General features: G+C 40.6%; 1 protein-coding gene across 4 annotated transcripts in view; it reads right to left on the reverse strand.

The window, feature by feature from the left end:
* Positions 1-1,314: 1,314 nt before the first annotated feature.
* Positions 1,315-12,870, reverse strand: part of SLC38A4 (solute carrier family 38 member 4) — a 35,557-nt gene continuing 24,001 nt past the window's right edge. For all 4 annotated transcript variants that reach the window (XM_087767147.1, XM_087767148.1, XM_009468670.2 and 1 more), the window contains 10 exons: positions 12,666-12,747; positions 12,491-12,573; positions 12,336-12,394; positions 11,666-11,944; positions 11,468-11,547; positions 10,245-10,345; positions 9,149-9,273; positions 6,346-6,490; positions 5,276-5,373; positions 1,315-3,846 (listed from right to left, as the gene is read on the reverse strand). In XM_087767147.1, the coding sequence (XP_087623273.1) occupies positions 3,745-3,846; positions 5,276-5,373; positions 6,346-6,490; positions 9,149-9,273; positions 10,245-10,345; positions 11,468-11,547; positions 11,666-11,944; positions 12,336-12,394; positions 12,491-12,573; positions 12,666-12,747 (1,154 nt within the window). In that variant the 3' untranslated portion in view covers positions 1,315-3,744. The remainder of the gene's footprint in view (positions 3,847-5,275; positions 5,374-6,345; positions 6,491-9,148; positions 9,274-10,244; positions 10,346-11,467; positions 11,548-11,665; positions 11,945-12,335; positions 12,395-12,490; positions 12,574-12,665; positions 12,748-12,870) is intronic.

Here is a 12,870-nt window from a genome sequence, read left to right on the forward strand (position 1 = left end):
CAGTAAAACTTCCGTTGAAATTTAAAGTCAAATGAATGGAAATTTTCCACCTATAGCACCAACGAGACTTCTCAGTGAGTAATTGCTGACTTGTTCTAATTACTATTACGTCAGCCATTGAGAACTAGCCAAGCATGCCAGGGTTTACTAAAAATTAACACCAGAGCCAGCTGCTTTGTGGCTTATCTAGGCCTGCTGCCCTTCTTTCAGATAGATGTTGTTTAACATCATCTTTGGTTATTTATGGACTAGGGAGGACTTTGCCCTCTAATGAGTGTCCCTTGTTCTGCCTTTTTCCAAATCCAGAACTGAAACAGTTATTGAGTACTTCTGGTTTTTTTTTTTTTTTTCTATATCACTTCTGGCATTCTTAACATGTCCATTTAATGACACACCTACCACTAACATTTCTAATACATTTTCGTTGCTTTCTTTTTTGTTCTTGAAGACATGCCTTTTCCTTTTCTTTAACTCTCCTCATTCACTTGGCACAATTTTAATTGTTTAGTTAAAAAAACCTCCTGCCACAAGAAGTTTACAGCTCAAGAACCGTCAAGACAGAGCAAAGGAGATGGTGCAGGGAATTAAGGATACCTAACCTCAAGGGGAGGAGAAAATCGGGGAGGATGTTCATGTCACAGGTGTTGAGCAAACGTCTGGGTCTGCAGTGCCTCCCGTGCTACTGGGCAGGTTGCAAACGCTGGCTGGCCGCGTCTGCGAGCGTGTTTCTCACATGAGCTCATCAGTGCTGGAGTGGCGCGTAGACCAGTATATTTTGGGCTACGATTATACACCAGACAAATATGTAACAGCAGGAAAACCTACAGCTGCAATGATAGGAAGTATTTATACAGAGCAGTACCATCTGGTGCGCGCTCCTAATAGTGACTATACTTAGCTGCTATACTGTGTATCCTGGCTAATCCCACGCTCCAGAGAATGAGGCATTCAGTATCTCGTAGATAACCCCAATTTTAACGCCAGCCATTCTCTACCCGGTGATGTATATGCAGGTCCATGAATAGATATAAAAATAGATATAGGTATGCAAAAGAGTTATTATATGAAGGGGCTGTCCTGTCTGCTGTCTTGCTTGTCTGCAGATACATGGACACACAAATTTCTCTCTTAAAAGGGAATGCAGTTTTAGTGATGCTCGTTAGGGCTACCAGTTTGAGTCTGCTTGATTTTCAAAAAATTCCTTCTCTGCTGGCCTAAAACAGAAGAAAAAAGTTCTGCAGTCTTTGAAAAATTAATTTATTGTACATCAATGGATGGTTTTGTAATAAAAATACTCACAAGGCCTATCGTCAACATTACAAAATGAACAAGAAACTCCAACATCCACCATTCCCAGCAGTGCTAATAAGTTAGTGTGCAATACTACCCTTACTCCCAGTATGTGCGGAAGCTGCATATTGCTATGACCAATGTATTTTAACTTGAAAAATAGACATTTTACAGACTCTCTACCTCTATTTTGGACACCGATAGTTTTGTGCCATTAAAAGGCGGTGACTTCTGCCATTGTTCCATAGTTTTCTGTTACTTTTCTTGCGGTCATCTATATTTTAGGTGGGCTACATGAATTCCTAAGTCTCTACATGCAGCTGCAGTCACTATATGTGCTTTTTGCTCTGAAGCAAAGATGCAGTTACAGTTCAGTTCTTCCATACACGTAACTCTCAGGAATGGCAACAGGAAGAAAGATGTGTAGGTGTGTTACTATTAACTCTAGTCCATGTTAAAGGTCTCTTCAGTAATAATGCAGCATTATTTGTATTAGTCTGCTTAAAATAGAGCAAAAGATTATTGGCACATTTTTCTTTAAAACATGCAAACCCAGACTTAGCATTCGCAAGGAAGTGTGCTCCAGTATATTAAGGATACAGTACTCAAGTGAGCATAAAATACTGCTCAGAAATATAGCAGTTGACATCGAATGTATATTTGATATGCTTTTCCCGTTAACCTGTAAGTAGACACACATTTACACGCACACACACACATTTATACACACACACACACACACTGAATTTTGTGCAAAGCTGACGAGTGAGCAGAGTCAACTTTTGTGTGCTTTATGGCTTTCTGAGTTCACAGGTGTGTACTCAACAGATTTCTAAGCTGGAAAATGAATACTCCAATTACATGAGCCTGGATTTGTGTAAGCGTGTTAAAACCAACAGTCGCACCTTCCCACTCATTCCCTCTGCTATGGAGTTAATGTGCCTTCTCTGACTATTTTTCCCTGGTGTGTACAGAGACCATATGTAGAGGGTGCTCCACAGCATAGACAAAATCACAGTCTGGAGGGTACTGAGTGTTAATTAAGCATCCATATAACACAGAACTTAACCTTTTTTTTTTCTGTCTTGCACAGCTGCATAGCATGATACACTTGAGCTTGTCAGTAATGTCTTTTTCTTTGCATAGCTTAATTATCTATGTTGTTGAATGCTAGCATATGCATAGACAAGCTCAGGTACAGCAACAGAGCAAGTTACCCAAATTTGTGGTTTACAATGGTAATACAGAGGCATGTATTATAAATTCTCAAGAGGAAAACATCTTGCAATTTATTGTAACATAAGTAGTAAACATCTGAATGTGTTTTTACATAGGTAACAGTCAGGGCTTGCTACAGGTATATTTCAAACACTGCTGAATAAAAATGAACCTTTTACAAACCCACCAATCCAATATGTTTTCTTCAAAACAATATTAAGTGTGTGGCTATGAAAACAGAGTGACACATAAAAAAATTTTCAAAAATCATTTACCACAGAGTAATATTTTTATAACTAGAGGAAAACAAAAAATTATGTACATAAATACATATATTTTTATATATAGCAAATTACAGTTTCCTGCACTGAACTTTTATCAAATACACAAGTACTGAACAATACTGGATAGGGTGCTTCGCCACACCTTGTGGTCTCCTTAAATTCCCGTGAGAATGGAAGACAAGTTTCTATGGAGGATACAACTTGTTCAGTGATGCAAGCTCACACAAGAATTAAAAAAGTAAAGAAAACCAAAAAAAGCCACAGTAGAAATGCCTGGCATTTCCAGCACAGGAATCTTTCTTTAACAAAAAATGCAAATGCTCAACTGTTCTTCAAGCACATGCCCCAGCGCAGTCTGTGCCAGAGATCTTTATTCTGTACAACAGCAGTCACCTGCCAAGGGTGACGAATTTGGGCAACAAATCTGATGCTCAGCTTTGTCCACTGGCTTGTCAAAGCTGTCACCGTTCTGATAGACAGATTGGTGGGAGCAGTCACCTTTCAGTATCCCTACAGAAACTGTACCCTTTCTCTTGAAGCTGGGCAGCCACTCCCACGAGCTTCAGATAGAAAACAAGGCGCTAGCTGGTTTTCTGGCCATTACCTTCCCAGGGCTCTAGGAACTGTGGTTATTAGCATGATGGGAGAGGTTGACACCAAGCTATTTTTGAGGACTATGTACACAGTTATTTTGGTTTTGAAAATAGAAAGCATCCACACCACACATTTCATTTAACCTGGCCAGAAATGCTAAGCTCAGGTTCCTAATGCATAAATAACGATCCTTAGTGAAAAGGATGATGTAGACTCCATTGGGTTCTGGTGACCTTACGAGAAACTGTCTTCAAAATACTGCAGTTACTAGCTAGGAATAACAGTCCCGTTTCGGTGTCCTTTGGAGCACACAATACAAATATTTATGGTATAAAAAGCACTTGGTTGTCTCCACAGGTTAGTCATGTCTAGAACTTGGGGAATTGTAAATCCAGTCCATTACAATAAGAGTCATACTCACAAACATGAAGATTATGCCAAGTATGAGAAAAATTAGAGCCTGCAATTGGAAAATGAAATTGTATTAATAAAGCAAGTGATTGAGCAGACTGTAGTTCATAGACTGTCTCACTGGACCTACATGTATGTAACACCCAGGGCCTGAGTTTGGGTCATTCTCTGTGGCCCAAGTAATGTCATACATGGATACGTGAATCAGCGCTAGTCTTGTGTGAATTTCAGTCCGAGAGAGCCAGGCTTTACAAGACTAGACCTGAAAAACCCCCACTTTGTTATGAACAATAATACAAAACATAACAGAGGAACAGGTTTTTTCTTTAAACCTGACCAGTTTTCAATGAATGATCATTGTCTCGGATATCAAGAACAGCTTCAGAGTTAATCCTTTTCATCATTATTAGACAAACAAGTAAGCCAATCTCTCTTCTCTGAAGGCGTTTCTGTATATACTCAAGTGATTCAGCTGCTTACATTCCCCCTTTGCTTTAGCAGGGCTTTAGTTTACTGTAATCTGTCCACACTTAACAATATTCTGCCTCACAACACAAAGGTGAATATTGTATGTGATCTCAGTGCAGGGTGTGAAATTCTAGATGTGCCTAACACACAGCAACACGAAGAATGAACAGAGACATGAACAAATATTCACAGTCTCTCTATAATAACAGCTCCAAAAGTCATCCTCAGAAATCATTTTACGGTAACAAACCTTTTCTTTTATACTTCCAGTATGTATCGATTGAACTTCCACTTCGATGTTTTTTGTGAACATGTATATAAATGTGTTTACATGTGTTTACACGTGTTTACATTATGTGCCTGCATATATATTTCATCAATAACTCTTCTGATTAAATTTTCAAAGGACATCTCCTTGGTGATATTGTTAAATGTGCAGATAGCTATTGATGTTCAGGATGAAAGGTACTGCTGCAGCAGTCCAACACGACATATAAACACATGCTGTGTGTAAATGATAGACCTTCATATATGTGTCCTGTAGGTGTATGGATCTATCTCAGTGGGGAACTCACCATTACTTAATTATCTCTGCAGTACAACTCCCTTCTTAACCTCGGCCTCAAATCTTCCTGTTAATACACAGCTGGCCTTCTCGCATGAACCAACAGCTCCTTATACACTGTCTAGGTGTTATTTATACAAGTGCAGGTGTTACCTAGAGCTTAGATTGGATTAAATAAATGCCTTTTCGTAGTGATTTAAGACACACTTTAACCTAGACACTTACTGTTGTGTATTAGTAGCAGTAGGGCGCTAAAGGCTTTGGCTTGTGAAGCCTGGCTTTCCATGCTAAGGTGAATCACACTGCCCAGCCTATATTTTGAGTGAGACACTACCATTTGTGATCAACTGCCAGGTGTTGCAAGTCAAAGGGCTGAGTATTTGTGACCAGTGGAAAGCACACACCCTCCCATCCTTCCTTTTGCAATTGCTGCCAGTTCCCTTACCCCGATCTTCTGGGGAGACCTCAGGGGCTCCTTCTCAACGAGCCGCAGGTAGAAGGCAGCAGGGAGGATGAAAATCAGCATCGTAGCAGAAGAGGCACCTGGAAGAGAAAGCAGAGCTGAGTACTGTGTGGTCTGACACATAAGCAACGTAGTGCACCTGTAAAAGAGAGCATGCGGGGACGCAACTGCTCTTCCAAGCCCAGCTGCACAAAGGGCTCTCTCTGTAGACAGCATTCATGCCAAGCTGTAGATGTCCAAACACTTATTTGAGTGCCCAGGGCCCAAAGAGGCACTCGTAGCTGAGAGGATTTTTTCAAACCAGTGTGGCTGCCTATGATACGGACGTGAGCTGGTCAAGGGGGGACAAACAGGCACTCCCAGGGCATGATGACCTTGGAAAGCAGGTGCTGAAAACAGGACGGATGAGCTGTGCCCTGGAAGTGCCTATTCCTCTCCTCTTGGCAGAGCCCAGCGCAGTGGCCCAGGTGTAAAAGCCAGGGAGGTGCAAACTGACTGCTTGCATGGAGTATAAAATACGAAAAAGGCAGAAACCCCATGGAGGTATCTTTCTCAAGGGCATCTGCATCCCTGAGTCCTCAAGCAGCTCAGAGCATGGAGGCTCTTCGTGGACCTCTTTGGTCAGAGGCCAAAACTGACCAAAAGAAAGAGGTAGGGAGAGAACTGTGAATGCCAAAAGAAATGTGTCACTTTTCTCCTTTTTCTAACATCACAGTTTGGTAGTCAATACATTTTGTCCATTTGAAAACTAAAGGTGATTTCCCTCTCCCCCACAAGCACTAAATGCCCTTTTTGTCAAAATGGGAATTCCTTACCAGTTTTTATACTGGGATTATTGGATTCCTTGTGCCTCATGCAAAGTTACAATGAAGTTGGGTAGCATTTCGCTTTGTCTGTCAGCAGTTTGGGAATTTTTATTTCCCTTTTAACTTTAATCTGTGTTTATATTACTCTACTGTAAGACCCAAACTGAGACTGTCATTCAGTCCATGAAGGTAAATATGTTGTTGAAAGGATTAACAGAGTAAACAAGAAATATTTATGAAACCTACCAATAAATCCGAAGATGTCTTTAATAGTCGGGACAAAAATTACAAGCAGGTTAGTAAAAGCCAGAATTACTGCTGCAATCAGGAAATGTCTTATCCAGCTGAACGGCCTTTTGGGAAACAGCAACGCACTGATAGATGAACGGATCTGTAAGACGAAAGCCATCAGGGAAAATAAAACAGCAATTAATTTATCTTTGTTTTTCACTTTTTTAAATGATCTATGCTAGTTACTTTTGCTGTGAGAAATTCTGACTGAAGAAATGTGTTTTCTGTCTTTGATTCCCTTAATGTAATCTCACTCTGATGTAGATTTTTGAGAACTAGGTTCACAGTTTAATGCAGAAACTCAAATATTTGTAGTGTAGAAGAAAGTTAAGTAAATAGGGTGTAAAATCAGGGACATGAAATCTGTTCAACTGAAAGATGCTAATACCAGCACACCCCTCCCCCCCCCCCCCCCCTCCAAACCCCCACTACGAATACTAATCAGCAGGCAAAAAATGCAGGGGTGAAATACGAGTTGCTGTATTCCTGAACCTGATCCCTCTGAAAATCCCACAGGAGTTCTGTCATTTACTTTTGTGAGAGAATGAGCAAGCTGTTGTTTTACTTACATTAAATATATACATATATCTCTCTCTCAAAATAGAAGCATATTTTTCAATGCCACTTGGAAATTATAAACCTAAAACCTATTGCAGAGGATCCTTTTTGCTCTGCTGACTTTCTCACACAACACAGAGAGACTTTTCTTGCTTTTTTGTCAGCAAAGGTGGTAAGTAGGAAAAAGGTCAACAGCAAATCCCTTTGGTGGCGGAAGATAGTGTTACTCTGAAGTACTGGGATTAACTTAAAAGATTTGAAATGTAGAAGTTGAACAAAAATGTTTTTATACTGAAAAAAGCTCAACAACCACCTCTGTTTTGTTGTTTTAAAATAACAAACAACTGTTTCTGGATGAATTTGGCAATTCAATAAATGTATGGAGTGCTCTCAGACTTGGAGCCCATCATTTGAAAACATAGCATGAATTTTGCTTTTTATGTTTTTCAGATTGATGTGAGCCAATATTAGGAAGAGGGAGACAGATTGCAAAAATTTTGTCCAGTCCCTGAGTTGGTGTAAAACAGCTTTATTCTACCAAAGGACTGCTGCCTGCATTCCTGTTCACTTATTGTCAGCACCTTGTGCATTATTCCTGCTGTGACATTGTCCTTCAAATGAAGCTATCAAACTGAAGTTTTACAGTGACTAATGGTACATAGATCTATATTTAATTTTATTTTTTAGCATTGAAATGATTTCTTTTTTTTTTTTTTTTTGAAAAGAATAAACTCTGACTACTTTAAGAAAATACAAATGTGGTAGTTCATAAAAAAAGTAGTTGATACAACTATACTGCTTATTTGGAGTAATTAGATCTGCTGAGCTGGCTGTCCTGGTAGGCCATATAGAATTGTTTGATATGCTGGCTTACAAACAAATGGTATTTTCTTGGGAGTTCCTTTAATAGAGCAATTAGTGCTGTGGTATGTAACTGCTAACCCTTCGCACACTATTCAGATATAAAAATGATTATACAGAAAGATAAAAATGCAAAATGCTGCATCTGACAGATAGAGCCTTTTGCAATGCCCTTAGCTTGTTTTCCCATGAATAGTGATCAGTTAGTTAAGACTAATTTAAGCATTTAATCACTGGTTTAAACACGACATTTAAGGCAGAGCACTGGAGCACTCTGTAAGCTAGATGGACTGATCACTCTGGGTGCTTTATACCAGAAGATTTTTTTCTTAGACAACCTTGAATGGTGATCCCTGCTCTTAGATGTTTGACAGCAAGCCTGGAAACAGTACCTACACAGAGCTAGTGTTTTCATCCTGGACAACGGAGCAACAGGACCGCAGGATTACTGCTCTCATCAGAAGGGAACACTACGGTGTGACGCAGATTGCTGGGAAGCTGCTGGCAGCATGGTGCTGGGCTTGTACGTGTCATACAAATGGCACACCAGCTTCCCAAAACTTACTGACCAGGATCAACTATTTTCTCCCCTGCTGTGTAGCAGCTCAGAGAAGGCATGAGGGACAGTTCTGGACATTCAGGAGCCTGGAGGTCTGCTCTTCAGGTGGGGATTGGTCCCTGAGGAGGGTCAGTCCCTCTGCAGAGTGGTTTGTTTAGCTGTGTCTTTCTGTCCCTGCTACCGTGGATATTGCATTTTGCCCTGTGAACAGTACCTAGAAGCCCCAAACTTTGCTCAGGCATCTGACTATGTGGCTGGGTCTTGACTGCATCTGTTTTCCTGGTGCTTAGCTTCCTCCCCTGTCCATAGACTCAAGTATGTAAGGTGTGCACAGGGCCTGCCTCTCTACCTTAGCAGCCAGGTCTGGCAGTCCTGCACAGCGCATGGCCTGAGCTGCACGTGTCTTTCTTGAGTTTGGATGCTATAGTAGGTGCTTATGTCTGTATTAAGAAATCTCATAAGTGGTTTCAGTACATCCTCAAGTCTTCAGTACTTACACTGCTGCTCTGTTAAATATAGTACAGAGAGAGCCAGAGAGAGACAGGGCAGTTGTTCCTGATTTATTTCTGATTTATTTATAAAGATGGATTTATTTCAGTCTTTCAAAGTTTGCAACCCCAACTACCTTGCTTTAGTCAAACTGCATATGAGAAAACAGACCCTCCCAAATAAAAACTTAGGCTTACTTTTCTTCAATGTTTAAGTGTGCCTGTGCTAAGTACATACAGTCAGTGTATACAAGCTAGACCTGATTTCAGCTTCAGTAGCTGTGTTACTTACAGGGAAAAGGACGAGGGGCACGGTCAGGGTTACAGCCACCAGCACTGCCAGGCGAACTGACAGCAAAAGGGTGTCGAAGGTGTACACTTTGGTGTACGTATGGAGTAGCTCATCTTCAACTTCTCCTATGAAAAGGAAACAGAAAGGAGTTAAATCACTTAAGCAATATCCGCACATGCAAAAAGGTCTTTATATTGCAGCCAGATAAGATTAGCTCTTGCCCAGCTGCTGTCATCAGAGACATGTTATGGGCTAGGCACGAAAGAGGAATTTTCCCAGCATGACCAATACAAGTCCATCATTCAGAGACTATGAGGGTAATACAGCTCTGAGGTGATGCTTTGTACTCCAGTATCTCAAATGACTTTCTCAAAGTCATTAAGTGGATGTGGAACCCAAGGTAAAAATAATTTCTCTGTTACTAAATAGGAAACAACTGACTGAACTGGGACCGGATCCCTTGACCTCCACCCAGGTGTCCCAGCTCTCGGACAGAGCCCTCTCGCCCCAGCGATAGAGAGCAGATTGTGCTGTGTCATTCACTTCTCTGCTGTAATGGAGGAACTAACGAGGTAAAAAGACGTGGCGTTTGCATAAAACGGTGTGCTAATACAGAGGCTACTCTGTTTACCTACCGGTTAGTCTAGCTCATCCATATGTTTTTTACACCGGAATGATTTGCGCTTGTTTTTCAGCATAGGTGAAGCTGAATTAGTGGTGTCAGAGCCAGGGTGAGTAGCACTTAATAGTGTCATGTAAAACTGTTGAGCACTAGAGTATTTTTAGTACGGTCACTCTTGGCCTTTGCCAAGAGCCAAGTTTACAGCAGCTTGTTGTCTGAGTTCACAAACCCAAGAGATATACCTTGTAGGTGCCCCTGAGTCTCTCACGGGTGGGGAATTTGCGGCCTGACAGCCGGGTAAGTCCTACCGCTTATTCAGGAGGTTACACACTACATATTATGTTTGAATAATGCTTACACCTGGATTCAGACCCACAGAAAATACATGAGCACTGGAGCCTCAGTGTAACAAATCCATCTCACACGCTTTAAAATGAGAGGCAAAACTGTTCAGAGAACAGGGCTTTGACCTACCGTAGAAGGTAAGATATCCAAAGAGGGCAGCCAGAAGATACATGATAAGCATGCCAGTGATGGAGATATTTGAGACATTCTGCATCCGCTTTCGGGAACGACTGAAGTAGGAGAGAAAGAGAGTAACAAACAGTGCTATTCTTATAAAGCCTCTATTTGTACAAGAAGTACTCTGAAGAGTCGTAGCTCTACTGACATCCCCTCACTGGCTAGTAAGTTCATAACAACTATATTAGTTATACAGAACTCTTTACTTGAAGCTTCGCTGCTCTATGCAGAACAGCGCAGACTTATAAAAGTGTGTTGAAACTCCATTTCTACTGCTTACTTAGTGACAACATACAAATGTGCCATGTCATTTTGTATATCATTATTTATATACTATCAATCTCAAATGGTGTATTTAAAAAAATGGAGTGGCTAAAATTACAGGGCTGGTAATAATAATAGACGAGCTTTCAGTCAGCTCTATGTGAACATACCCTTATATCTACATAGGGCTGTTCTGCAGGTTCAAGAATGTCCTGCAGGTCAAATCCTTTCTTTAGAAATCATTTGGTTAAAGATTTGGTGTAAGAAAATCTTCAGCATATAGGACCTGGAAGCAGGTTCCTAAGTCATCTGAGAATTTTTATTTCTTCTGAGGTTAAACCTGCTGAAATAGGGGGTAATGGGTCTTGGCCTCCTTGAGTTTTGCAGCAAAACCTCCTGTAATGTAATTCTTGCTGTTGAACAAATGTGTTTTCTTAGCCCCTCCCAACTGTCAACTCTGTGCTGATTTAAGCAAGTGTTTTTGATTTTGGATATTTGATAGGCAAAATAGTCTGGGTTAGGAGCCTATGTAAGACACTCAAAACAATGGCATCCCAAGAAACTTTAAGTAGCAGCTGACCCAGACGCAGAACTCATTAAGATATTTTTAGAAAACAGAATTATCTGTTTCAGTGCAACCAAGTTCCCCAGTATATTTCACATCATTTGAAGGACTGTCCAGATTTCTCCTTCCCTAAGTAAATAACAGTCAATGTGGCTATCTGAACAATGGTTCTCTGTCACCAGTATCTGACTATTAGGTCAAAGCAAAGCCAGTATCTGCTTACTATGGAATGCAATAAATCATTAGTGGGTGGGTGTCTACACACCACCAATCAAGGCAGAAGACATAGAAAGTGATTTCTAGCTATGGTTAACTGGAAGTATGGGACAAAATTTAAGAACCTTACTCTTTCAGTTCACTGTATATTGGTAGCACCTCAGGGTGGCATACGAATGCAAATGCCAGGATGGGTATTGCATAGGCAGTCTGTAAAATAAAGCTCCCATTAGTAAGAATGGTCACTGCTGTACCTCTGACTTTTGGCAGGCAGCAGTTTAGCTGTGGTACGAATGGCTAAAGTCAAATTCTACAGAATCTCCCTTACCCGTGAGTTGAACACAAAGTACTTTGGCTGACACATGTCACTACTGTCGCTGTGTGCTTCGTATTCTACACCACTTTTGGGTGAGATGTCCTTTGGTTCCTCAAGGCCCGGCAAGTGCCCAGCTGTGTTGTCCATCATGAAATTCACACCAGAACTGAGAGACTCATTTGGTAACATGACCAGGTGCATTGGCACTGTGTTGTTGGTGGCGGTCCAGTTTTCAACCCCGTGGTCCATGATGGGGAGAGGACAGGGTATTTGGGATTTCTTGAAGATTACCTAAAGAGTAAACAATGTCATCAGAAGAGTACCACCACAGGAGATTATGCTTACAGCCATGATATACCAACAGAAATATAAACAGTCACACAGACAAGAGAGGGGAAAGAGTGGGAGCAAGAAACCAAGTGCTATCACTTCTGCTTCTCCTGCAAGTATTTGTTGTTACTCTGCTTCTGCTGTTGTCCTGCTTTATTTTTTATTCTCAAGTGTTGTTTTTAGGCTGATCTTTTTTATTCTGGCTTTGTTCAGAAATAGGCTTGTTGCTTTGATTCACTTGCAGGTGCTATTCTAACATCTACATTAAATTGCCATGGTAAGAAATAGAAGAGCATTGCACAGTTTACAGGCTCTATATTTGCTTAGAGACAATACCCAAACAGTCACCTACCACAGTGACAAAGAAAACCATACAGGTCAGCGAAAAACCACTCGTATATCCAAGATAACCTGTGATGCAAGAAAAAAAATATACAGCTCAGCTACATATAAATTCACTATCCTAATAGAAATAACAAATGATGTTAAGTGGAGCATTAATCTTACCTAAACTCTTTAGAAGGGAGAGGGGAAGAATAATCCCAACTGTTACGAGTATGACTAGGTAGTTCCCATTTAGGTACCATTCTCTAAAGAGGAGGAATAAAAAATAACAATCATTATCGTTGACATCAAAGTGAAAAAAATTCATCTGAGGTTCAGGGTGGGCAAAGGTACCTACCCAGATGTCTCCTCAAGTTTCATAAATGCTCTGATCACTTCAGGAAGTTCATATTTAATAATAAAGAGGTAGCTTGACATTGCTGAAAAAAACAAACACACACTTTCAGAGAAAACAGTGTAGTTCCAATAAAAATAATTTGTTTTAAAAAACATTAATGCTGCATGAAAAACGTATTATTTTAGGAAACCAGTTTCTCCTAAAA

Source organism: Nipponia nippon, unplaced genomic scaffold, assembly GCF_047370975.1.
Source record: "Nipponia nippon isolate SJK-2023a ecotype South Korea unplaced genomic scaffold, ASM4737097v1 scaffold_3, whole genome shotgun sequence".
NCBI classification, from domain to species: domain Eukaryota; kingdom Metazoa; phylum Chordata; class Aves; order Pelecaniformes; family Threskiornithidae; genus Nipponia; species Nipponia nippon.